Source organism: Eulemur rufifrons, chromosome 6 (genome assembly GCF_041146395.1).
Source record: "Eulemur rufifrons isolate Redbay chromosome 6, OSU_ERuf_1, whole genome shotgun sequence".
Taxonomy (NCBI): Eukaryota; Metazoa; Chordata; class Mammalia; order Primates; family Lemuridae; genus Eulemur; species Eulemur rufifrons.
This window is the reverse complement of record NC_090988.1, coordinates 87,178,365-87,205,551: the sequence shown is the minus strand read 5'-3', so window position 1 is coordinate 87,205,551 and position 27,187 is coordinate 87,178,365. Positions and strand designations below refer to the sequence as shown.

At 48.4% G+C, this 27,187-nt stretch overlaps 1 protein-coding gene across 1 annotated transcript; it reads right to left on the bottom strand.

The window, feature by feature from the left end:
- Nucleotides 1-1,081: 1,081 nt before the first annotated feature.
- On the bottom strand, nt 1,082-10,650 carry ACCSL (1-aminocyclopropane-1-carboxylate synthase homolog (inactive) like). Its single transcript, XM_069469857.1, has 14 exons — nt 10,141-10,650; nt 8,911-8,970; nt 8,410-8,480; nt 7,941-8,010; nt 7,638-7,704; nt 6,543-6,640; nt 6,231-6,308; nt 5,782-5,882; nt 4,741-4,830; nt 3,955-4,000; nt 3,715-3,856; nt 2,217-2,359; nt 1,977-2,130; nt 1,082-1,164 (listed from the first exon to the last, which is right to left on the bottom strand). Exons 1-14 carry the CDS (start codon nt 10,648-10,650, stop codon nt 1,082-1,084), a joined length of 1,713 nt encoding a protein of 570 aa, XP_069325958.1.
- Nucleotides 10,651-27,187: the final 16,537 nt, after the last annotated feature.

Genomic DNA, 27,187 nt, shown 5'->3' with positions numbered 1-27,187 from the left:
TGCTCTGCCCACGTCATAGCAGCAGTGCTCAGATACGCAAGGGCCTTGTAGAGAAACTTGCCGGTGGGTGTGATCTGAATGGCTGAAGACACTAGAGGTGGAAATGGAATACTCCAGATGCTATGAACTGAATGTTTGTGCCACCAAATGTTGAAATTCTAACCCCCAAGGTGACGGTAGTAGGAGGTGGGGCCTTTGGGAGGTGATTAGGTCATGAAGACAGGAAGACCTCTCACGCCTTTTACCATGTGAGGTTATAGTAAGGCAATAAGCCCTCAGACACCAAATCTGCCAAGGCCTTGATCGTGGACTTTCCAGCCTCCAGAACTGTGAGAAATAATTTTGTTGTTTATAGGCCACCCTGTCCATGGGATTTTATAGTAGCAGCTTGACCAGACTAAGATACCAAAGCTTGTCAGATTCAGTTTCAATGCCTTTTGGAAAGGCAAAAGTGGGAAGAACTCTGGTATTTGGAAGCAGGAATACCCACAATTACATGCTACTTAGCTGACCATGAAGGTGGCTGTGACTTCATAAGGACGCTATGGAACACTGCATCCAATGCCTGGAAAGTGAGTGCTTCATCAGTTAGGGAGTCACTTCTTCCCTTTCCTGGCCTACCCTAGACTATTTTTCACATATAACCTGCCTTGGAATTTAAAAGTAAGGACAGAAAATCATTGCTTCCAAAAGTGATTACGAAGAATCTGAAGAAATAAAACAGACCTGGAATTTAAGAGAATATAGAATTTATTAGATATTGAATATAAAATAAACCCATTTAAATATGGGCCTGCAAGCTTCCTGTATCCCTCCAGGTGCCCGCCTTCCCACCCCAATAAAAACATTTTGCATACACAATGACTAGCAAAGACTAAAAAAGTACAAAGCTTGCAAAGATAGCAGATGCTCAGCTGAAGGAGGTTGATGACCAGATGAGATGAGACCGTTCCTGAAGGAGCCCACCATTTGCTCAGTTGCAGCACCAGTTCAACACCCAGCCTCTGGACCAGAGACCCAGACATCAGTGGCTTCCTGAGCAAGTGACAGGCTGGAGCCGCTGGTTGGGATGGCAGATGGCCTACTCCTTCATTGCATCTGCCAGTTGCTTCTCTATCCAATCCTGCTTCTGCTCCTCTAGCACCCGACAGAAACGAAGCATGGCTACAGGGACCAGATAGGGACAGAGAGAAATAGAGACTTAGTGGGTTTGCAGGTAGGCACCAGACATACTCAGGAGTATGGTCGACCACCAGAGCCTCTCGTTCAGGGATCCTTAACTTCAGCCTTCCATCTTTGGGATGGATTTCCAAGTCTGTTACATCCCTGATGGTTCTTTTTTGAATTTCATTGCCATGTCATCAGCTTGCCAGATACCTCAATGTCTCATGTCAAATCCTGTACCCTGGCTTATGGCCTTGGCCTCTAAGATTTCTATTTGCCTCTAGTGTCTTCTTCACTCAGTCTATTCTTCGCACTAGCCCAAAAGATATTTCTGCAACACAAACCTTCATGAGAAATGATTCACTGCTATATTCCCAGCAGATAGAACAGTGTCTGGCATGTAGTGGGATGGATAGATAGTTGTTAAAATGAATGTTGTGTTTTCCGTAACCTTCAGGAGGAGAATCTAAACTCTATAGCATGACATACAGGGACTTCCATGGTCACCTACCCATCCATCTCACCTGCCAGACTGCCAGCTCCACAAGGACAGAGTACCACTTCTTATTAGTTCATGGTCCGAATGCCTCACTCAATGGCAGTCACAGAACAGATACTCAGAAGGTTCAGTGAAGGGGTGGGTGCTTGAGATACATGTCAGTATACAAAGGAGCTTAAAGATGAAAATGGAAACAGATAGTATAGAAGGTCTGGCACTGCTAAAGGCAAACAAAGATTCTGGTATTGAGTTATAGACGAGATGACTGGGTGTTTTGAAAGGATGCCAGGATTGGGAGGTCAGCCCCACTCACCTAATTTTAGCCGGAAGGGCCTCTCTGCAAAGATGAGGCGGAACCAGCCAGGCTCCTTACACATGTAGTTTTTGCCACAGGACAGCATCAGCTTGTTGTCCAGGAAGCGGCGATGGAGGAGCCATTCTTCCTCAAACGTACATGGCTCCAGGTACTAAAGAGGCCAAAGAAACAGAGCTGAGTCCAAGACCCATTTGGCAGGTCTGCCCAAGAATACCTCTCCTTCTTCCCAGAGCACACCTTTTTCAAGTTGATCCAGACATAGAGGCCAGATCCACGACAGAGAAAGGGGATCTCTAAGCTCTGCAGCTTGTTAGTGATGTACACGTGAGCCTTCCGGAGCCGGAAGTGGTATGTGGGCAGGTATACTGTGTCAATCCATTCTGCATGGGTAGAGGAAGAGAGCTGTCACAGAGACCTGCCAGAGGGTTCCTTCCCCAATGTTCCCCATCTGGGCTTCATGTAAGCTATTTCTATCTAAGTCTAACGCTGTATTATATTTGAACTGATGGCATCCACATCCAACATACCCTCTTATCCAAGTCTCTGGTGGAGACATAGGGTTTTTTGAACAGTCCAGTAAGAACACTTCCTTTGAGTTCATATATTAAAACTGAGGCAGGAAGTCAGGATATACCCCAAAGAGGGTTGATGCTGCTGTTCTCAACTAGGCAAGTAGCAGATACTCACAGCTCCTCTTACTTCTGGCCTTTGAGTCTCACACAGTGGACTTGCAGGAATCTAGATATATCCAGTGGTGATGCACTTAGCCCAATTGTTCTCAGCATTGGCAGCACAATTTAGAGCTACTTGGGGAGCTTCTGAAAGCCCTGATAACCCCTAGATTACCTAAACCAGAATCTTTGGTTATGGAACTCACGAATCAGTATTTAAGCTCCCCGGGGAACACTTGTGTGCAACCAAGGTTGAGAACCAGTGCTGATGGGGCTGAAATCTGGTTTCTTCCCAATATCAAAGGGCCTGGCACCATGTAGGGAAGCATTCTGTTGGATTTCTCCTATTTAACCTCCTTTCCTACTCAGAGCTAAACACAAATTGTTTTCTAAGCCAGTTAATCTAATGACAGTTGGTTTTGCTATATCCTAGTTATTAATCTAAACCCTCCAGCCTGGTATCTGTTCTATTACAGGAAGTTAAAGAAAGGGGGCCTCTTCTAAGCATAGGCCAAGACATTAAAGGGGGAAGTCCCCTGAGGCCAGCATTCACTTGATCCAAGGGGGAAGATGAACCGAGGTGCCACAGGTCCAGCCATACCAACTCACCAATATGGCAGCTCTCCTTTGGACACCTTGGAGGATGATGTTAAGGTATATTAGAATACTCAGGGTGTTTCTTTGTAACCTTTGCCTGAAGCAATGAGGCATTGAGGAGGGAAAATACACATTCACATAAAGACTGATTTCTGAGGTTCTTACCTCCAGGTCTTGCAGTAAGATTGACTATCCCCTTTCCAGGCAGGGCATAAGCTATCCAACATCCAGAAATTAAAGCCCATTTTGTGTTTTCAAATAGCACCTCCACCTTCCATCTACACCCTGCTGTACTATTTGAGTCATATCCTGCCCACCTTCAAATTTCACATCCTGCCATGGTTAAACCTGAGACAGTGAATAGGGTCTCAGCGTATTGAGGATATTCCAGAGGCCTCAGCAAATCCAGAAGTTCCCTATGGTCATGAGGTCTGGTCAAAATGCTAGCCTGGGATGGAGCTCGGTACCTCTGTCCTGGAGCAGTTGACATAATTTGTGCTGGGTGATGCCAGAGATACCATGGAGGTAGCCAAAGGAGCCCACAGCAGAGGCCACCTCCGTATTGTGGGTGTAGAGAGCACCAAAGCGGAAGCCAGAGATGCCAAAATCCTACAAGAAGAGAAGTAGGTTAGGGAACATCTGATTGGTCTTCCTTTTATTGTTGGCTCCCCTTCCTTTCCACCCAAGGACAGGAAGTTGGGGCTCACCTTACTGGTACCCCAGATCACATGGGTCCTGTTGGGATCAGGCAGACTGGAGAAGAAATAGGGGAGGGGGAGACCCAAGGTTATGGAGTAATATATGAAGGATGAAGACTTGGGGCCTATGAGGGAAAGGTAGACTTGAGTTTCTTCCTAGACAGCAGGGCCTACAGAGCCCAATGGTCAAGAAAGTTATCCTAGTTAAGCCAGGAAGTCAACATGAGGTGTCCCCGAAGAGCTAGATGGAACAGTTCCCAATGCCCACTGAAGTCTGGAAACTTCAGCCTGACTTGTGGCTCTCCTACAGCTGGCCCAAAGCTACCTTCTTGGCAGTTGGCTCTTTAGGTATGGGCTACCCACCATTTCTAGAACATGCTTGCCTATTTCTTACTGTCCCACCTTTGGTGAAGCTGTTCTTTCCCTGGCTCTGAGTGCTGGAATCCTACCTCCATGGCCAAATACTATGCCCCTTAGGAAAGTGCTTCCTTGTTTCTATTCTTTCCCTGTGCTCTATTCATCATGGAAGTTCCCACCCTGACCTTCTGTGGGGCTTTATCTTGACCTTTGACAATATGCTTTCTACCTTGCCCTCATGTTATCTTGTATATAGAATGGCATTTAGACTAGGAGACACTTGGGAGGAAAGATGATGCTTCGCTCATATTCATAACCCCTGTTGGCACTGAACTCAGTTCCTAGCACCTAGTCAGTTATATTTATGTCACATGAACTCACGGTGCAAAGCAAGAAGCTCGTGGTTCTCATTCCCTACTCCAGCTAAGACCAACTCACCTTTCCATGCTCAGAACACTGTGGAATGTGATAGATTCATCAAACACAGACAGCATGTAAACCTCATCTATGATCACATGTAGGTCATTCCTGTAGGTTGGGTGAAAGAAGGAAATCATCATCTCACATCTCTAATTTTAACTCACTCTTTTATGGTCTGATATAGACACAGATCAGATACTCCTACTGTCTAAGGGGCACAGTGAGGTAGGAGGTAGTACACCAGTACATCTAGACCTGGATTGAAAAGGAATAGCACCCAAGAGACACAAATGAGCATATATCTAACTTTTCAACTATCCAGCAGAAAGCAATGGGAAGAGGCTGGTGTCCCAGAGGGCTTGTCTGGTACAATCAGAAGCTCCCACCCAGGGTCTGAACCAAGCCACCAAGTGGGCCAAGTGCTTACATGCATCATCTCATTTTTCCCAACAACCCTCTGAGACAGTACAGTCACCTCCATTTCACAGATGAAGAAACTAAGGCTCTGAGATGAGAACTCAATTCCCCCAGTTAGCAGGTGCTAGAGCTGGGGTCCAAACCTAGTTCTAACCAATTGTAGCCCACAACCTCCAGTATGCTTCCTCCCATCCCCGTGCTCTGCCATCAATTAGTCACGAAATTTGAATAAGTCTGTTTCTTCTGGAAAATGGAAGTTTATCTGCCTTAAGTAATAGGCCATTTCAGGATGCCAGAGGTAACTGATATTAACATTCTTAGGAATGGGACAAGAAAGTTCTACAGGAACACATCTTTATCCCATGGAGTCAGAGTATCTTCAGCCCAAGTAGTTTGGAAAATGGATACTGGGAGAAAGTGCTTATGTCTTAAGTAGAAAAGCAACAAAACTATATTTTGACTTATATAAATGTCTGTTTATGAGCAAAGGCTAGAATGGATTCATTTTCTTTCAATTTCAGTTAGTTGTATATAACTCTAAGAATATTTAGGGTAAATTACTTCTAGTTCTGACTTCTTGACTATAAGTGATGGGAATCCTTTTTTAAAACATCATCTAGCCTCAAGGGGTGGAACGCATACCTCTTGGCAAATTCCAGGTATTCCTTCAGTGAGTCTCGGGAGTAGACATCACCCAGAGGATTCTGAGGGTTGGTCAGCACAAGGCCTCTGACCTTTTTCTCCTAAGAAGAACCCAAATGTAACTGAGCGAACACATCCACCTCAAATTCATCCAAGGATACTTTATAAGTCAGGACACCCAATATTTGGCACCTAATAAGGGCTAGATAGGATCTTGAAGCAGCAAGTACCATACTGCCCATGGGAAAGCGGGAGCAGGAAGAGAGTCTAGGCCTGTCATGGTGTCCCCATAGGGCCTAGAACTCCTGGAAAGATGTACCCCTGGATCACTCTCTCTTCTGGCTAAAGAGAGACCACCAGGCCTTGGTGAGCAGTTGCACTGGAATCTCAATACGCAACCCCTTTTTGGGCCAGGAATGGTTACCCTGAAAATAGGGTTCCCTCCTTACCATAAGTCTGGCTTGAAGTAGGGCATCCTCCAGTTTGTCCACAGTGAGCTGGAAAGGACGGGTGTTTGTCCCAGTGATCTGTAAGAGAAACGATATCTGAGAACTGCCTGTCTGGAAAACTTTTAAGCCTTGATTTCTTATTCCCTTGAACCCCAGGCAATTCTTTGCCTTCACACCAGGGTACCAGTCCCATATGCCTTCTAACCCTGATTTTTACCTTTATTCCACCATCCCTTATATGGGTAGAAAGCAAGGCTCCTAGAACATTCCATCACCTAGGTGAACTGAGCAGGGACAGGGCCCCCTTCTCACCTCACTCTCCAGATAAACGGGAACCAGCTCGACTTTCGCATACAGGCGGGAGGTAAAGGCAAAGCCACCATAGAAGGGAGTAGGGACCAGAAAGGCCTCTGGAAGGACAGGGAGACAACGTTGTCAGTCCGGGGTCTCCAACAGAACCTGCCAGGCCCACTAGATTTGCAGCAAAGCTACCCACAGAGAAGGTCAGTTTTGGCAATCCCGGCTACCTAGAAATTAACGTTCTTGGGCTCAGGCTCTATAAAAGTTGTCTATTCTTATAGACATTATTTGCAGAACAAAACTTTAGTTTCTTTGGGGGTATGCTAAAGAAGAAGGAATATTGCTCAAAATCCAGGACACAAATCAAGCTAGGCTCACTGGCAGATGGAGCACTGGTCATTAGGAAAGTCTCATCTGCTCCAGGTCAAATATGAGAGAGGTCAGGGTCCATGCACAGTAGAGCACCAGGTACATGGACCTGGTGATCTCATATGTTCTTGTCTGCCCATCCATTGGGCCTCATCCAAGAGCTAATCAAAGAACCACTTCTTTGAGTAAAAGGGGCCAATCTTGGCCATGCAACCAGAGGTCTTTAAGATCTAAGCCTCTTGCTTGGGCACTGTTAAGAGGGAGATTGAGGACAGTCTCTTCAGCCTGGTTTGGTCCAGAACTAGTTAGCCTTTTTGATAACCTTTTAGTCTTTTTTTAGGAGGTCGTCTATGCTAGTTGCCAGGACTCTATGTTATAGTTGAGCCCCAAAGCCCAGCTATTAATGTGATAGATTGGCTCCCAAGGTCATCGCTCCTGGGGCTTAACTCCTTGAGGACCATCCCATGTTTCTCTTCCATATTAAACGGGGAGTCCAAATCCCTTGCTGTCACAGGAAGGTGTAGGGGAAGGAGCCAGTGAGTGTAGGAGGAGAAAGAGGAGGGTGGAGGGGCAGATGCCAGTAAGGTAGAGGGAGAAGTCAGTGTAGGAGAAGTCCCAGCACCTTGGGGAAAAGGCCTTGAGTCAGGATATTCTTCTTCCTCAAAGCCCCGTGCCTGTGTGCTGCTGCCCATGTGCCAATATTTCACTGAAAGGGAAAGCAGAGTCCCCTTGACTTACCACCAGGATCACACAGAACCATGGCCAGTGCAGAGAAGACAGAGCAGCAGCCATTTAGAACCACCACCTAAAGACAACAAGCAAGAGGCAGAGTTCAAACCAACACCCACATAAGAAGGTGTAGCCTCTCTGTCTCCCTTCCCCTGGGAGGAACAGGCACCTGGAGCCTACCCAGCTGGGACCCATTGGTCTGTGCTCTGTCCTAGCCCTGAGGGTCTCCAATGGTTCTCCCTGTTCTCCCTAGACAGGTTTTTAGGGACTACAGTCCTCCAGAGTGGCAGCAAGGCTGGGGAACTGACTCACATTTTCTGGATCAAGTCGGGCAGGTGCCTTGCAGTAGTAGGTCAGGAACCGGGCCACTTCTTCCCGCAGGCTGTGAACAGACCCAGAGACCTTGTGGTTCCCAGACCTCCTCTATTCATGGTCTAGACTTAAGTCTTTTTCAAAGGGCAGAGTTGTCCAAACTACAAGGGGTTTTTGCTACCCAGTCCAACTTCATTTTATAGAGCTATTGACTAAGGCTATAACTCCCTAGGTCACGCAGACAACAAGTGAGAGTTGGGACAAGGACTCAGGCCTTTGAATTATAGGACAGTGCAACTTCTACTATACCAGGCTGCCTCCTGAGCTTTTGCTGGAGGAATTTTCTAGAAGTTATTATCCCAAGAAATAGAGAGATAGCAAACCAACAATCTGGTCCCCTTTGGTCCTCCCCCTGGATGTGGGCAGATGCCTATGGACCAGGAGACCCTAGATCTGGAGGGTCACTTACAATGGCTGCCCTCTCCAATCAGGGTACTGCAGCAGGACTTCGTCAATGTGGTTCATGTCATTCCGACACAACTGTTGACAGACAGAATGTGAAGGCAGGCAGACCAGGGAAGACCAAGAGGCCTCATCCTACTCCTATTCTGTGCATGAGTCTTGCCCTCCATATATGTGGCCTTCCAGAAGGGAAATGGGTAAACATACTGCATGCTTTTTAACGAATGGAGGCCACCTTCTTGTCACAGACTGCATAAGGAAATGTTAAACAATCTCCCCAACCTGGAGGCTCCCTTGGCAGCCTACCTACCATATACCCAACCAGAGAACACCTCTGGACACGGTCAGCAAAGCTGAGAGGTTAGACATGCTATTCTAGAAGCTATCTTTCTAGTCCCTTTCCCAAACTCCTATACCTCACTCCTGTATCTACCACATGCTGAGGAACATTCTAGGGGGACTAGGCCTGGATGGGGTAGGTCCCAACACAGCCCAGAACATGGCTTACCCTTTCAATGATCAGATCAATGCAAAGCTTATTCTCACTGGTCCCAAGGTTAATGAAGCCCTGGAGATGGAAAGAATCTGAGATCAGTCCTCTTACCCCACCCTGCACGGACCCCTTTAAACATGCCAATAAGTACTCATCTTGGATTAATGCAAATGGAGATCTCACTGCCCCATAAGGTGATTCGATCCACATTTGACACCTTTAAAAATGTGTTAGGGAACTTTCCATAAAAGCTTACAAATTCACCCCTTTAGAGCCACATAGATATGTAATAGTTACATTATGTTCAATCTACCAGTCATTGAGTTATTATGTGCCAGACACTAGCCTAAGTGTTTTGTGAGTTGCTTTAACTCCTGGCAAAAGGTCCCATATGATCCCTGACTTAAGGAGTGAAGTTTTAAAAAGTCAAATGATCTGCTAGGCATGTGACCTTGGGTGATGCGCAGAACTCTACCTACTTCACCCCAGAGCCTGGACACTTAGTCACCACAGGCCCCACCTCGTACCCATCTCTGCTACTTCCCCTTGTACATAAGTCCTTCCAAGTTACTGGAAGAGATGCAGTCCCTTAGAGGCCTACGGAGATGCCCGACTCAGCCCCCAGAAAAGTTGACGGCCATTGACCACACAGGTTTTGGATGGGAGCACAAGGGAAAGGTAAAGCCAATGTTGTCCATTGTTCTGTGGCTGGAGAGTGGCTATGAATCCCCTTTGCTAGAAGCCTTTTGTCAATTCCCTATCACCCTTAGGGTAACATCCTAACACCTCTCATCCACCTCTGTCTATATCTCTTGCCACATGGACCTCCTTCTCCAGTCACTCCAAGCCCTTCCCACCTTCCTGGGGGACCACCACATGCCTGGCTGATTCAACACTTAAGCACCTTCCCAGACCACCTGCAGTGGGCACCCCTTTCATGCTCTTGGAAAGACTGTTCCAATGGCTGACCACACTCCTGGCTACACTGAATTCCACCGAGGCAGGCTCAGCACTGTGACCAACAGTGACTGACTCCTAGTGGTTAAGAGCTTAGGTTTAGGAGAGCTTGAGGGTGGAGGAGTTCTTCAACTTTCTGGGGCATGCTACCTTTTCCCATGACTATACCCTTATCCATAAGACGACAGCAGTGGCCATTTCATGGGGCTGTAAAGAACATAGTACTTGGCACAGGACTGAGTAAATTGAAGTGACTGTGGCCTTTGAGGATGTCCCCCTTATTCTCACCAAGGTGTTCTTGTCCTCATGGTACTTGTCTCCTTGGTAGGCATTGTAGTCCTGGAAGCTTGAGTGGTATAAGACAGAGATATCAGACCCACGGTTGGACAGGTCGCGGCTGACAAAGGCAGGTTCAAAGTCAGTCCACTTGGGAATTAGCTGGTGAGGATGTCTGGATGACTGGGCCCTCTGTGCACTTCTGACATCACTGCTAGACTCCAGGGAAAGGAGAGGAACTTGGTGCTCCAGGCCACCCGTGGCCCCAGACTCGAGGAAGCTGACCATCTGGTGTATTAAGTGGTCCAGGAGAACTTCCTGCACACGGATAGACTGAGCGTGCTTCTGTTCTTCCAGTTGTAGGCTCTGCCTGGTTGTTGTCAGTAGGAGGAAGTGCTCATCTATGCGCTTTTGCAAGTGCAGCACCATCTCCAGTACCTGGGTGCGGAAGCTCTGGTCTTTGAGGACCTGGCCTGGCTTCTGGCCACAGGGCACAGGAAAGGCATCTGACCGGAGACTCATACTCCAGGTATTTATACCGGCCTTGGTAGGCTGGCTGGAACCTAGAGAGAAAGAGACCATGCCCTGGAGCAAAGGATACTCTCCCTTGCCCTCAGGTCCAGCATGGCTGGGGACAGGCCTGATCTCAGGCTGGCTCCCCCCACTTCCATGCCTCAGTCATAGACCCAGATTGGTTCAGGAAGAGTTACCTACTCATTCAAGAGCAAAGTCTAAGTGGCCCCAAGCCCAGACATTAGAGCGTTCTACTTAAACGGCATTAGAATGTATTTGGAGGAAGAGCCTTACGGCCCACTTTGAGAAAAGGTGGAACTGCAGGTAGGCTCTGGTTTTCTACCCTGTGCTTCCTCAGAGCAGTTCCTGCCACATCAGGTTCTAAATAAGAAAAAGTGGCGTCTGCTGCTGACACAACAACCCACCGAGTAAGTCATTCTGCTACAATAGGGGTCAGTCAGCTACTGTCCAGTGGCCAGATCTGGCCTGCCACCTGTTTGAGGATAAAACCATATTGGAACACAGCCATGTTCATTCATTTATGTATTGATTGTGGCTGCTTTTGTACTATAACAGCCTGTCGAGTAGTCGTGACAGGCACCGTGTGACAGAGACCATATGGCCCACAAAGCCTATTTACTGTGTAGCCCTTTACAGGTAAGGTTTGCCAACCTCTGTTCTAGAACATCAGCCCTTCTTTTTGCCTATTCTTCCCCAGGTTGGCTGTACCAGATACTCAGATCCCTCAGTTCCTCCATCATCTTACATTGCACGGCTTCCTATAAATGCCTTCAACCTACTCGCTGCGACACTGCTTTAGGCTTCTCACTAATACCCATGGTGGGGCAGGTACATGGTTCTCAAACCTTAAGTCCATAGCGTCATCTTGAGGGCTCAACAGGACATAGAGGGCAAGACCTCATTGTTGGACTTTGATCTAGTATGTCTGGGATGAGACCTGAGAATCTTCATTTTCAGCAAGCTCCTGGGACTGTACTTGGCAAGCTTTTTTAAAATTTATTATACTTTGTTTTTGTATTTTTAGCCAAAGCCTAATCCAGAGCAGGCAAGCTTTTGACTTTTCAGATCAACCTTTCTTATGAGAACCAGCCAAAATACTGGATAATACCAGGAAATACCTTCTTAAAGCCTCAAAGAATCAATACAACAAGACACCAAGAATAAGAAAACTTAAGGTCAGCAGCTGCCTCTACTTCTTGAAGATAATCCTCATATCCCCAGACACCAAGATCCCTTTTTCTAAAAATCTAGACTTATACCCCTTCCATCAAATGCTACAATTCCAGGTTCTTTTTCCACTAAGTAACATCCTCCTACATATACCAAATCTGGTTGCTTCTTTTACAGGTTTACCAGCACTTCAGAGTATCACACACTATCACCTAACCTCTCCAAATTCTTTTCAGTCTGCTTGTGATGTTCCCATAGCAACCTACACTTCTCCTTCTTGACGTTTCATATCATTACTTATTCGATATCTGCCCAGGTCAGCCTTCACTACATCCTTAATACAATGCCTGGCACACAGGCTACTACCAGTTAGTGAAAAGGACAGGGACGACCACAAGGATGTTGCCAAGTCAGTGAAGATATGAGCCAGGAATGGGGACTTTGCCCATGGAAGATGGAGCAATGGCCAGATGAAGCCACAGGGCAAAGCTGTACCAAGTCCTAACTTAGGATGCCAACCTATCGGTGATGCAAAGAATTTTATTCACCAGTGTTAGGAATATACTATTAAGAAACAAATTGAACAAATATGAGTGTTTATGCCTGGACCAATCCCCTGTTCCACTAGCAAAAGCTTTGCTCTGACCCAAATTCCCTCCCCTAGAAGGGGTTCATTTCAATGGGGCTATCAACTCTGGAGGTAGGTAGGTCACACTGTCCTTCCAAATACTTGGATATTAGAGAGAAGTAGTTCAAGGGCCAGGTGACAATCCTTTGGTTTTGCCTACCAAAAGGTGGTACCCATCATCCCTGTTGGTCATGAGGATTGCTGGTGGGAAAGGCCAAGATGGTGGTGGTCACCTCCCTTCCATGGGCAAGAAACTATCATCACTGGAGGCTTCTGCCTTCTCCTAGGACTGGGCTCACATATTGAGTGTCTTTGACCTGTGTCACCTTAATAACAAAATCAAAGATGTGACAGCTCTTTTGGTGGCTCTGTAGCATCAGAGACCAGCCCATGGGCCCAGAATTTAAGCAGTTATTCTACTTATGCTGGATTATCCCATTTCAGCTGGATTGGGGGCTCTGTGGGACTTCTTACCCCCTCCAAGCTCTTGCTGTTAACAAGGTCCCACTAGTCTGTCCCATCTACCCAGCCCTCAGGAAGGGACTCCAGGTACTCAGGAAACAGGGATCAGGATGGGGCAGAGAAGCTAGAGGGCATCGTGGCCCAATAGGCCATGGAGGAGGAAAGTTGTTTAAAGCAGTTAAAATGCGAACCTCTCTAGGGAGGTTTATGGAGCAGAAAATGGGGGCCAAGGCAGGTAACTGGAAGAAAGGTATTTTCTGATAAGGAAGTGAATACATGGCAAGGCCAGGAGGAACCCTAGAAGCTGGACAACTTCTAAGATTTGCCTTTTCTATAGGAAAAGTCTACTGTAAATGACACTGTTCCGCAAAGGCAACGATGCCTCTGAGCCTCAGCCCTTAGCTGCCTGGTCTCAAGGTATACCAACCCTACCCAAGTCTTCCTGGCTATGCTCTGGGTGTTAATATTCCTCAGCCGCCCACCATTTACCTTTCAATCCACACTCAGGTGCTTCCTATAGCAGCTAGAAACAGTGCCTCGGGATCAGCCCCGCTCGTGCCAGCAGCCTTCTAACAAGATCTGAAAGACAGACCTTGAGCAGTAGAAGCTGGGAAAGAGGAAGTGAAAATGGAAGGGAAGCAGGAATCAGCTGGTTTCCTATTCACTTGTGATGCCAGCACACGGGTGCACCATTTATACCAAGATACTTTTAATGTCACTTTTTCTGGTGCCCTGCAAGCCCCTTATAGCTCTACTCTGCCCTTCAGCCTTCCTTCCTCTTGCCATACAGCAGCTTCCTCCGGTGATACAGCCCTCTAACCAAGTTCAGATTCTTCCTTCTTAATATGGCAAACATGGTAGGGATTATAGAATATTTATGTGCATGTGGGGGAAAGCCAGGTATTTGGGGATATAGATACCTAAATATAAGGAGCAGAACTGAAAGCTCAAATAGAAGTACCCTGGAGAGGCCTGGGTTCTGTTCTACAGTTGCTACTCATTAATTGTAGGATGTTGGAAGAATTGCAACCCTCTCTGGGCATCAATTTCTCCATGTGTAAGATGAGAAGATACTTATGTCAAGTAGATGTGATAAAACTAAAGACCAATGAAGATAAGTAGCTCCTAGGGTCCCATGGTAGAGTCAGGATTTGAACCCAAGACCTCCCATTTTAGCTCTGGGAAGAAGAGTGAACTAGCAGAAAGCAAGTCTTTGCACGGACTGCAGTCTGGCTTCATGTCACATAATGCCCAGAAAATCTCAATTTCTGAAAGCAAATTAAAAATCATCCTGTACTGTTGGTTACTCAAAGTCCCTGGTAGAAGCAAGCAGATACTCTGGAAGCTGTTACTGGAGACTTTGAGTTTCTTAAAGAATCACTTTTCAAATATTGTGTCCAACACACAGAAAATCCGGGCACGTGAGTAAACTGTATGAGCTAAACCACAGACAAGAGAAAGACCAACTGTACTCCAGCTACTAGAAGTAGATTGTAAAATAATTGCTTCTCTGTCGAAGGAGATAAAAACCCAAGTTTGAAAATTGACAGAAAATTAGAAGATATTAAAATGACAGATTTGAAAGAAAACAAGAGATTCTAGAGGTTAACATACAATGACCAAAAATGAAAAACTCCAAAGGAAGAGTTTAGCAGGAGATCAGATACAGCTAAAGAGAAAGTAACCTGATAGAAACTGAAGAAACTTTCTGGAATGAGGCATGAAGAGAAAGTAAAAGGCAATATGAGAAGATCTAAAATACACACACACTCTCTCATTTGGAGTCCCAACAGAGAAAAATGGGGCAGAAACAATTTGAATAAGACAGATAGATAATCAAAAACCACAGCATGGATTCAAAAAGCTCAAAGACAAACTAAGACAAAGAAATCTACACTTACAGTGAAGCTATTAAAAAGACAAAAATAATACCTCAAAGCAGTCCAGGGAAAAAGTTACCTCGAAAGGAATAATAGACAGAAGCTGACTTTAGCAATAAAAGTGGAAACCTGGAGACAGCAAAACGTCATTTCCAATGTACTGAAAGAAGATAACTTCAATCTAGAATCCTGTGCCCATCGCAGGATCAATATTTCAATAGGCAGTACCAATTCCTGCAAGCAAGCTAGATTTACTGCAAATACTCTACTAACTGGAGCAAGTAGATTTGCTTTTAAAAGCAAAGGCAAACGGAGTGAAGGAAACTGGACATAGCACATACTGTACAGCTCTGCTTATGTAATGAGCAGAAGAAATTGGCAGTCATAAAAATGAGAAGAGTCGTTGCCTGGGGAAGGGGGCGGGAAACTGACTGCAGTAGGGCCCAAGGAACTTTCCAGGGAGATGGGTGTGATCTGTATTTCGATGGGGTAGTGGGTTACATGGCTATAGCTATTTGTCAAAGCTCCAACTGTACATTTATGAATTTATTAGACTTAAATAGGGTTTGGTTTTATTTTTTCATTTCTTATTTTTGCTCCGTTGCCTGGGCCAGAGTGCCATGGTGTCAGCCTTAGCTCACAGCAACCTCAAACTCCTGGGGTCATGTGATTCTTCTGCCTCTGCCTCTCGAGTAGCTGTAACTACAGGCACGTGCCTCAACGCTCAGCTAAGTTTTCTATTTTTAGTAGAGATGGGGTATCACTCTCACTTAGGCTGGTCTTGAGCTCCTGAGCTCAAGTGATCCTCCTGCCTCGGCCTCCCAAAGTGCTAGGATTACAGGCATGAGCCACCAGGCCTGGCCTTAAATAGGTTTTTGAAAATACAGCTATAGCTAAATGAAGGCTCTGTTAGGATATACATAACTAAATAAAGTTTGTTTTCAATGCTAGCCCTTCAAGTGGCAAGACCAGGATGGGGGCAGGCCCCAGGTTTAGACAAGGATATTTGCTTAATTATTTTACAGTAAGAAAAAAAAAATGAAGATCCAGTTCTAAAAAAAAAAATATGACCACAAGCTAATGTAACAAAGAAAAAACAGGAGAAAGTATACAGAGAGATATAAGATGAAATAAAGACTATTTTGGACTATTCTATGGATACACTTAAGTCTGGATGAAATGAACAATTTAGTATAAAAAAAACTTAATTTTTCCTAATTCCAGATGAGAAATAAAATCTAAACAGATGAGTTCCCATAGACATTGTCAAAGAGCTAACTCCGTAAACAAGTACCTGGCCCAGATGGTCTCATGGGGAGATCCTACCATATATTTAAATGAGTACATTATTCCAGTGCTATTTAAACTGTTGCACATAGATGCAGCCAGACTTTGGTAGTAGACACTAGACCAGCATTTTCAACCTGGGTCACTTAGCTAATGAGCCAGCCTAGTGACTGCCCAGTAGTTCCATCCAAACAAAGCTTCATTTCCATTTAATCCTAACAACTGCTGGGAGGTAAGAATTATCCCCAACATTCCGATGAGGCAATTAAAGACATAATTCATTACAGTCCATTGACTTTAACAAGGTCCCTGTATATATGCTGAATGGGCATGACAGCGTAAACTTTAGTGGGGGACACAGACCCTGCTGAATCACAATACCATCAAGGACAGCTAGCATTGGTTGACACCGCGGTGAGTCAGTCTCTGGTCTAAGTTCTTTGTACGTATCACCTGACTTAATCCTCAAAACTGTTCTATTAGGAAGGTACCACCACTAGCCTCCCTTCACGGATGAGAAAACAGGCTCAGAGGAACAAAATGAATCGCACAAGATGGAGGAAGTAGGATGTGGAAAGGGGAGCTTTAGACCCAGGTTGGCTAGCCCCAGGCCCCACCGCCCTTTTAACCATCCTTCATCAAGACCTCTTCCTGTAAAGGTGCACATACCCTCAAAGCTTGGCATTCACTTTTGGGGATCTGCAAGCCTCCTGGGTGCATGAGGATCCCACCACACAGGGGGCCCAGGAGCCCCAAGCAATGCTCCATCCAAGGCGCCTCTCAATCCATATCCCACAGCTCGCCCTGTCCGGCCACCTCGTACTTACCCTTGTCTTTGTCGTCACTCATCTCTTCTCCAGCCTAAAACGGTATGCCCCAGGAAACCGCCCTTGACTGTCGGGGCTCAGCAACCTGCTCCACAGCCCTCCTCGCTGAGTGTGCTTACTGCTTTGGCCTGTGCACTCTGCTTTTAGGTGCAAGGTAATAATAGGACCCGCCTTTGCCCTTCCAGTGGGTTCTTCCCCAGGAGCTCCTTGTTACCTAAAATGGCCTTCCTCTGCACCATGAAGGAGAGAAGACTTAGCAATGCCCACCCAGGGAGAACCACGCATTGGAGCCATGGTTCTCCAACTTTGGAGTGTATTGGCATCACCTGGAGCACTAATAAGGTGCTAACAAGGGCCTGGGCCTGTGTGCTTTATCAGGGTCGCCAGGTGATTCTAATACTTACCAACAACTGAGAACTACTGGAGCAAGGGAATCCCAATTCATGCATCATGAGTTACAAATTTCCCCCCTGGCTTCTGGGGAGGCCATGATTTGAGAGCAGGTTGAGTGGGTTAACCCAGGGCAGGAAGGACAACTGGACAAGGAAACTCAGGAAGGAAGGATACCCGGGAGGGCTGGGTCCCCATCCCCTCGGGCCCACCTGTCTGTGTGGCCCTGGCAAACCTACCCAGTCCTTCAGATTTTCAGTTTCTCCCTGTGAAAGAGGGAGGTAAGGAGACCTAGTTCTCAGAGGGGGTGTGAGGACTCGGGGGGAGGAGACATGCTGAAGTGGAAGGGCAGGTGGAACTGCCAATCCCCGTGTGCTGTGAGCATATTAGCGTTGCCCCCGGCAGCTCCCACAAGGCCAAGAGCACCTGTGGTCTCAGAATACCCTGCCCATGACTTTTCTCAAACTTTGATGGGGGCTTGTTTAAGATACAGACGCCTGGGCTCCACTAACGGATGCCGATTCGGTAGGTGTAGAACTGGGCCTGGGAACGTGCATTTCCAAACACGCAGGGCAGGTGGTTCTGGACTGCTCCTGGAGAGACACTGCCGCGGTAGACGCCGCACTCAAGGAAAGAGTTCGCTGCGGGCAGGCACCTTACCCCCGAGGGCAGGACCTCATCCTTCCCCCTGCACTGGCAGCCCATCTCTTCTGTCGTTCATTTGTTCATTCCCCATTCCTTAAAAACAAAACTAGGGAGTGGTGGGAGCAGCAAAAAAATTAAAAAATAAAAAAAACTAAACATAATCCACTCAGCACTTATTGGGTACCAAGCACTGTCTTAGCCCTCTATCAAAATGAGGGAAAAACTCCCGAACTTCAAGGAGCCCAGAGTAAACTTTCCAATGGAAAAGTCTGACCACATATTTCCTTTGTTCAAACCCCTTCCATGGATTCCTTTCACCTTACAGAGGTTGCAAATTCAAATACCTTCAGGGACGCAATGGTCACGAATGTGCCAATCTGGCCTAAGGAAAAGGGGAAGGTTGGGGAGGACATAGGCTAACAGCAGCCTGCAGACTCCAGCCTATATGCATTCAATTATTTTTTAAAGTAAGTCGTGCCACGCAAAATGGTTTCACGGGTTGATTCTAGCCCTATAGCCATCATTTACAACCACTGGGTCCAGACCCTTTAATATGGCAAATAAGAGCTTTAGAGCAACCACAGCCTAGCCCCAGTCTCATTCTTTGCATGCCTGTCCCCTCTCACCCTATCCTCCAACACCCCAAATCATGGAACCTCCCATAACCCTCCCAGCACACCATGATTTCTTATTCCCCCGGGCCTTTGCATGTGCTGTCCCCTCCACCGGAAAGCATTCTCAGAGCCTTGCCCACTCTGTGGACTGCTGCTTATCCTTCAACTCTAAGCTCACTTGTCACCTCCTCCAAGGAGCCTTCCTCCCTTACTCCTCAGGCAGATTTAGGGCCCCATGCCCTGCGCTCCCATGCGCTCTGTTCGTGCACACAGTGTAAAACACTAGGTAGGCAGTGCTTCAGGGCCTCGGCTCTGGCTTGGATCCAGTGCTTGGACTACTCTCCCCTGACCCCACACCTGCTCGGCTCACTCCCTCACCTCCTTCAGGTCTTTGCTCCAATCTCACCTTCTCCCACAGGCCTCTGTGACCACCTACTGAATTCTACAACCTACTCCTACAACCATTCTACCTTTCATTTTTTATAGCACATTTCTCCTTCAGACATACTACATAATGTACTCATTTATTATGTGCATTCTCGCTAGAAAGTAGACTCTGCGAGTGCAGGAGTCTTCAATTTTTTTGTTTACTGATGTTTCTCAAATGCAGAGAAGGGTGCTTGGCCCATGGAGGAGCTCAACAGTGTTTGCGAATGGACAAACGAGTGAGTGAGTGAGTGGATGGGCGGATGGATGGATGATACATACATAATGCAAGTATCTGCGTCCCCCTCTGGTCTGTAGGCGTCTCGGGTTCTGCCATAGTTCCAAGGCACAGAGGGGGTTCTTGGTTAATGATCGCTGAATATTCATTCCTAACTAATCTATCAGTGAGTGAAGATGAGAATGAAGGAATCAGTTCATTGTAGGCACTTAGTGAACAATGACAGTAGAATAAAGATTTTCCAGGGGGGGAAACTCATTTTCTACAACCTCCTTCGTTTTCTACAATTTGACAGAGCCGGGAGCCTCCCTCCTGTGGGCACCCCCTCCAACACAGCAGCTGTAACATGCATTTGCCAAGAGGGGTCGCTAAACACTTATTTTCTTGCCTGGCGCAGAAACTGAGGGCAGCCACGTCTGCAGACTCAGAGAAGCAGAGGGTGAGAGAGGAATAAAGGCAGGGCCGGGTCACTCTTCTGGTAGAGCGGTCAGCGCCGCGTCTACACGGTGCGTGACCGCGGGAGGGCTGGAAGTCAGTAGAGACGCTCAGCGGACCGCGGGACGCCAATGTGCCATGGACACGCTAGGGGCCAACAACTGCGTCTCCCTTCTACTTACCGCAACCCCTGGTGGCTGGCTGTTAGGATCTCGGTGTTACAGATAGGGCTCCCGGCTCAGAGAGGTTGGGTACCCTGGTCAGTGTCACAACTGGAAATCATCAGTGACAGGACTAGAACCCAGAATTGACTAACACTGTTGTCCCCACTCCCCCCGCCCCTTGGTATCTCTGCTCCAAAAGCAAACAGGATTCCAAGTGCAGCCTCCGGCTCGGCCTAAGTTAGGAGGCCTGTAGGTTCTAAGGTAGGGAAAGTGGAGGTGGGCAGTGGGCGGTGGGGAAGGCAGGAGAATTTTTCCTCCAAGGAAACTGATGCAGCTATCCTCAGCTCGCACCTTCCCCCAGACTGCGTGACCTTTGCTCCATTGACTTCAGTTCCCTGGGCTCTTAGGGAGCCACCGGCCACGTACAAGTCCCTTCTGAGAGGGAAGCCTGGCAGACACAGAGGTGAGGCCCGGTGGGAAGAGACTAGAAATGGTCCCCTGACCCATCAGTGAAGCCGAGGCCCAGAGAAACAGAGGGACCCCCCCCTGAGAGGACTCACACTGGCCTGTCCACGCCTGTGGGTAGAACCCGGGAATTGATAATAACAGGCTCTCTTTGTTGGCTTGGGCACAGAGTTCCAAATAATGGGCCTCCCAACAGTTCAGTGAGGAACGTGTCCTTGGCCCCATTTTACAGATAACAACACTGAGGCCCAGCAAGTTTCCTCAACCTTGTGCAAGTTCATGCTACTTGCTTTGGTCTGACCGTAGGCCCGTCTGAACGCAGGCCTGGCATGTTCTCTTCCCAGATTCCTGGGCCACAGTGACAGTCCCCTAACAATCCCGTCAGGTCTGGCCTGGTCTCTAGGTTGCATGAGGTGACCTGCAGTGGGGAGCCAGAGGAGGAGGCATGCCACAGGGCCCCCATTCCTCCAGCAGGGACCAAGGACCGGTTACCCAGTTGCTTGCTACCTGGTTGCCCTTTGAGGACCTGTCTTCCTCAAACTGCTTACCCTGCAGGGCCTGTTCTTCTAAGGGCACTGAAGGTGTCCCCTTCTCCAGAAAACCTCCCAGCCCTCTGGGAACTTCCACTATTGCTCTTCTCAGTTCTGGGCAGCTGCTTCCCGAGATGTCCTCCGGCCTTAGCACTCGCTCAGCCAGCTTGGGAAGACCTTGAGGAGAGGGACGGATCCTTTGCTTTGCTGGTTCTTCCCTTTAGCCTGCAGGGGGCTGAGCATACAGTAGGTGCCAAGCAGCTGCTTTGTATTTACTTATTTAGTGTTTACATGGGAAAAGAGATCCAAAAAAACTCTCTCTGTTCCCAGGGAATTTTTAACCAAATTTGAAAATGACATCTGTGTCCTGTTGGACAACAGAGAGGAGCAAATTAGCATTATTCATTCATTCAGCAAATATTTACTGAACCACTGCCACGTGCCAGACACTGCTGTAGGTGCTGGTGAGACAGACGGCAACAAAGCAGACACGGTCTTCTTGCAAATTATCTTCTAGAGCAGGTGACAGAAAATGAACAACATGTATAAAATATAATCAGGTAAGTGCTATGAAGAAAGCTCAAGTTGGGTAGGGAAGTGAGAGAAAGAGGGGGTGCTATTTAGATAGGGCAGTTGGGCAGAGACCCACAGGAAGTGAAGGTGCAACCCACGTGGATCTCTGGGGCAGTAATATTCCAGGCAGAGGGAGCAGCAAGTGCAAAGGCCCTGAGGTAGGAGTGTGTATGTGCTATATCTGAGGAATGTATCCTGTAGGTTTTCCTGAACCTTGATAAGGACTTTGGCTTTTACTCTGCATGATGGGGAGCCAGTACGGGTCTCCTAGACCTGTTATGTGAGTGACTAACTGCTGTCTGGAGTTGGCTGGGGGCCCCAAATCAGTCAGGATGCCTAGGGCTGTGTGAGGTACCTTCTCTGGCTTGGATTCGCTTGTTCTCATTGCTAGAATAGAGCACCTAACACCTTTGCTCCTCGAAAGCTGAGGTCTTCATCTGGGGTTCCTGGAGCCCCAGGGCAATATTCTCAACTGGGAAGCTTTTTCCAACATCAAATGCCAAGTCCCACATCTGCCTCACTGACTCTGTCTCTGGGGCGGGCCACGAGATAAACGCCACTCACTAAGACCCACTGTCCTAGAGGGCGTGAGGACGGGCCCGCTCTAGGTTTCATCCGCATGTACGTTTGGTGTTAGGAGGATGATAAGGACTGCAGCTTTCATCCGACACCCCCAAAGATGGAGAGTCAGACTGCGGCACTCACCGAACGCCGCTGATGCACAGTTGCAGCCCACGGCCCGGTGTGTTCACCGCCCCTCCTGCCAATGCCTTTAGTCTGGGGCTCCGCCGTCTCATTACTTTGTTTAGATTTATTTTGAAGGCAGCGTCTCCCTTCCTTCCAGCACTTAGGCTGCCGCAGGCATCCAATACCTCTTCACATATGCACAGGCCAATTTCCCTGCCAGAGCTGCAGCTCGCTTAAGTCAGTCTTTTCTGGGCTCTTTATGTTCGCTTTCCGCCAAGGTCTTCCTGCTTCGATTATCAAAGAGGGGCTGGTTCCAGCCATTTCTCTGCCTGCCCAGGACTCGGTTTACAGCTTGGGGCACAAAGAAAAGGGTTTTGTTTCGTTTTCTGTTGCCACTGTCTACTCTTTCATCCACACTTCAAAGCCAAGGGGCCCCCTTCGAGAGCCTTGGTGCTGGGAGGGAGACCACGCGACCTCAGCCCTGGGCATGTGGGGGGTGGGGGGTGGTGAGGAGGTAGGAAGCAGCTGCAGTAGGTGACTCGAGCAGTGGCCTGGCGCCCCGGGAGTAGGGGGAAAGGGGGCGCTGCCTGGCTTTGGCAGGCACTGAATTCATCTGTCCTGTTCTCTGGGCCTGTTTGTCGGGATTCCCTGAGAAGTTCCTTTCTCTGTGTGGGGTATGGTAAGGTGTGCTGTGTCTGATATGGAGTTGTGGTCAAGGGTCTGGGGTTCAAGCCACAAGTTCAAGTCCCAGCTCAGCCACTTGCAAACTAGGTGGCCACAGATGAGTTACTAAGCATCTCTGGGCATCAGTTTCCCATGTGCCAAAGAGGGTCAGGGAGGAGGGATTGAGATGATTTTGTGAAACAATGAATATAAATCTGGGCCTCCCCCTTCCAAATTTTTTTTTCTTTTGTTTTTTTGTTTGTTTTTGAGGCAGGGTTTTGCTCTGTTGGTCATCATAGCTCACTGCAGACTCAAACTCCTGGGCTCAAGTGATCCTCCTGCCTCTGCCTCAGCCTCCCGAGTAGCTGGGACTCTTGCCATCCCACCTGACCAATTTTTCTATTTTTGTAGAGACAGGGTCTCACCATGCTGCTCAGGCTGGTCTTGAACTCCTGGGCTCAGATGGTACTCCCTCCTGGGCCTCCCAAAGTGCTAGGATTACAGACGTGAGCCACCGTGCCCAGCCCTCCCTTCCAAATTCTGCCCTGCCATCCGTCAAACCATTCCTCCACCTGATCACCTAAACTTTCATTCTCCCAATGATATTCCTTCGTTGAGCCCCACTCAACTGCACGCTCACCAGTGTCCTGAGACTGAAGCCCTTACGGGAATATTCCAGAGGGAGTTCTTGCTGTCTCCTCTCACTGTCCCCTGGGAGGCCCGAGCTCACAGAGAAGCCTCCACCCACATCTCCCTTGGGGGAGCCTCTAGGAGATGACGAGTTGAGAGTTTCCATGACACTTTTTCTCCTAGTCATACCACATTTGCGATTTCCTTCCCACTGGGAAACTTCTTGGCAGGAGGACTTCTGCTCGTCCCCTGCGAGGCCCACTTTGACCTTCTGGGCTTCTGTTGACCTGGGTTTTCCTCCAAAACCAGACTCTGTGAATTTGGTCTCCTCCATTTCCCTCTTTTAGGAATTCTTGGGCAAGGACAAGGCCAATGTATCCCCCTTGTGCCCACCACTCATCCCACTCTGCCATGTCCTCCCAGAGCCAGGGAGAGCGCCTTTAACCCCTCCTGCCTTTCAGAGAAAATTTCATCATGCCCCAGCCGCTGTGTATCGGGCACATTTACTGAGGCACACGAGACACTGCCAGATACTAGCAACATTCTCCTTCCATCCCCCCACACCCTGTGGCAGCCTGTAACACGGCCGACCCACAGTGAATAATGCCTTCTGGTATTCGTGCCCTTGCACATCGCCTCTGGCCTTGGCCTTGTGACTTGCTTCCGTCAGTGGGACATTAGCAAGCACGACACAGACAGAGCTTGATAAGGGCAGCGGGGTGGTCCTCTTGGAACGCTTGCCTTAGAAGCCAGCCGCCCTGCTGCAGAGCTCAGACTAGACTACGGAGTGACGAGAGGCCACGTGGGGAGAGACCCTGGAGGATGAGGCATCTTGCACATTCCAGCTCCCGCCAAGCGCCCGTCTGATTGCAGCCACACGAATAACCCTGGCAACACCACGTGACACAGAAGAACCCCGCACACACTGAACCCCATTCACACACAGAATTGTGAGAATTAATACATCGTTGTTGTCTTAAGCCACTAAATGTGGGGATGGTTTGTCACACAGCGATAAGAAAACTGAAATAATCCCCCAGACCCAGATGCTATTATTATCATCCCTATTTTAGAGATGTTGAATCTGAGGTTCAGAGAGCTTGAGCGAGTTTCCCAAGGCTGCCCAGTGAGTACGCCAATGTGCTAGCTGTGACCATGCACCTTGGATGTCCTGCTGGGGGGAGCCTAACTGACTGGCAGCCCCAGCTACCATCTGCCTTGATCCACCACCGCATTCTCGCTGAGCCACGCCCCCAGGCTGCCCCCAGCCCGTGAGTTAGCGCAGCGGGACCCTAGAGCAAGCCTGTTCCTGGGAGATGTGCCATTCCTCCCTCAGCCTGGCTGACCTTTCTGAGAATTCTGCTGCAGTGCAAGCCACTTCCTATCCCAATCCCCTTTCTTCTTTCTTCTCTTTCCGGGTCGCACAGGCTGAAGGCTCTCCCCACCTCCTCCTGCTCCCTCCCTTTTATCCGTCACAGGTGTTTCCTGCAATAAATACGTTGCATTTCTGACCCCACACGGTGGGAAACCTGAGATTCAAACACATGGAACCTCTGCCCAACACCTTCCTTTGTTTTCTTCCAGACACCTTCCTCCCGGGAAAAACAGGCATCTTCAAAATCACCGCCATCCAGAAGTTCTAAGGCCACATGAAAGGAAAACTCCACGGACAAGGGAAACAAGGCACAGGAACCTCCACAGACATGCCTGGGGGAGCCAGACAGACAGCTGGGTCTTCAGGAGCTGGTACAGTCCCGGAGCCCCCCCCCCCCAAAGCAACGGCAGGAGGCAGGATGACACGCTAACATTTCTTTTCTTCTCTGACTCAAGCCCTTTATCTGCATTATTGAATCCTCCCAAATGTCCATAAGCCAAGTACTACAATTCTCGTGTTACAGGTGAGGACACAAGTCTCAGAGAGGTGAAGCGGCTTGCCTGGGGTCACACAGCTACCATGTCAGGGCTGAGACCGAAACGCTGGTGGAGGGAAACAGAGCAGCCGGGTGCTTTCCAAATCCTGGGTGTAAATCCCTGCCCTTCGTGTGTTCCTGAAGGACCTTGAGTGAGTTGCTCGGCCTCTCTGAGTCTCAGTTTCCTCGTGTATCAAACTGGGCACTCAAGGTCTCTCCTTCCTAGCAGCCTTGGAAGCATAGAGAATGGAGTCATGAGTGAGTGTGTGTTCAACACTTGTTAGCCACATTAGGTCTGGCCCCAACGCCCACCCCTGTCTCCAGGCCGGCCGGTTTTCCATCACACTGAGTTGTTTCCATCCTGCTATTGACATGAACAAGATAAGGATTGTTGTTTTTTAAAAAACCCAAACTCCAGCTGATCACAAATTGCACAAGAGTTGATGTCCAGGCCTGATTCATAGTCTGGTGTTGCCTGTGTTCCTATAAAAAAAAACAACATATCAACTACTAAACCCCCAATACCTTAGTGAGGGATGCACAAAATGGAAGGCTCCAAGCCAAGACCCAAAAAAATCCCCTGGATTCTTTCCCCATGAGGGGAGGTTTTCCACAGGGACACAGCCCCGTGCCTTGGCTCAGGGACTCGGCTCTCTTCTTGAGAAAGCTCCTGGGATAAAAATAGCCAGGCAGCAGGCGGCCCCTTCTGGGGCTTGGAGAAGGGGGTGGGGTGGGGGGAGGGGACCTTGGCTCCTGGACGCCCAGGTCCACGAGAAACAGGAGGGAGGGAGGGGCTCTGCGATCTGGGGTCTAGGGCGAGGTGGGGAGACGCCGGTGGAGGGGAAGAAAAAGTGGGTCAGGTCTCCCCATATTCCTCCAGCCAGGGAATCCTGAAGAAATACTACTTGTGTTCTCAGACTTACTGTGGAGAGGGGAAAGAGCCTGGGCCTGGGTAGACTGTGACAGATGAGGAGGAGAGAGGCAGGTCACCACTGTCACCAGCAAGAAAGACTAGGAGGAGCCCTATTAGTATATTTTTTAAAAAACCAACTGAAGAAACAAACAAACAAAAACAAGGCCCAGGGATCCCTGATTTGACAGTTTGAAAAGAACCCAGGCCAGTGGAAGACCTCAGTCACTTCCAAGAGGCCCATGTTCCGCAGAAATTGTCCCCTTGCCCTTTCAGTCCCTGCCCCAGACTCCATCCTTCTCCTTCCTAAGCGATCCCTTGGCCAACCCCTCTGGAGGGCCACCTCCCCAAGCCAGCAGGCAAGCACACAAGCAGAATTCGGGGCACTAAAGAACTTGGGCTTGGTCATGGACTCTTTGAAATAAAAGGGAATCTTGGAGAATGTTCAGTCCCTTGTTTAGGCCTCAATGTCCAGAGAGGGCATCTGAAGTCCAGAGAGGGTGAGCAGCTTGTTCAAGTCACACAGCAAGTGTCCTAACTCCCAGTCCAGTGCTGCTTTATTGTATGAGCTGCCAGCCACTCGGTCAGACCGGGATTCCATTTGTTCTACAGTCATGGTCGAGCACCTGCTCTATGCTAGGCACTGTTGTAGGTATGTGGGTGTGTGAGGGTGGGAGGCAGCCGTTTTATGTCAGGTGTACAGAGAAAGCCTCTCTGATAAGGTGACATGTGAGCAGAAACCTGAAGACAATAAAGGGTGAGCCATGAGGATATCCAGCAGAACGTTCTAGGTAAGGGGAACAGCAAGTGCAAAGGCCCTGAGGCTTAGCCTGTTCAAAGAATAGCAAAAAGCTGGATGGCTGGAGTGGCGTATTTGGAGATGAGGTCAGAGACAGAACAGGAGGGATTCATAGGCCCCTGGAAGGATCTTGGCTTTCTCCTGGATGAGGCAGGAAGGCTTTGTGGGGTTTTGAACAAAACTACATCTGAC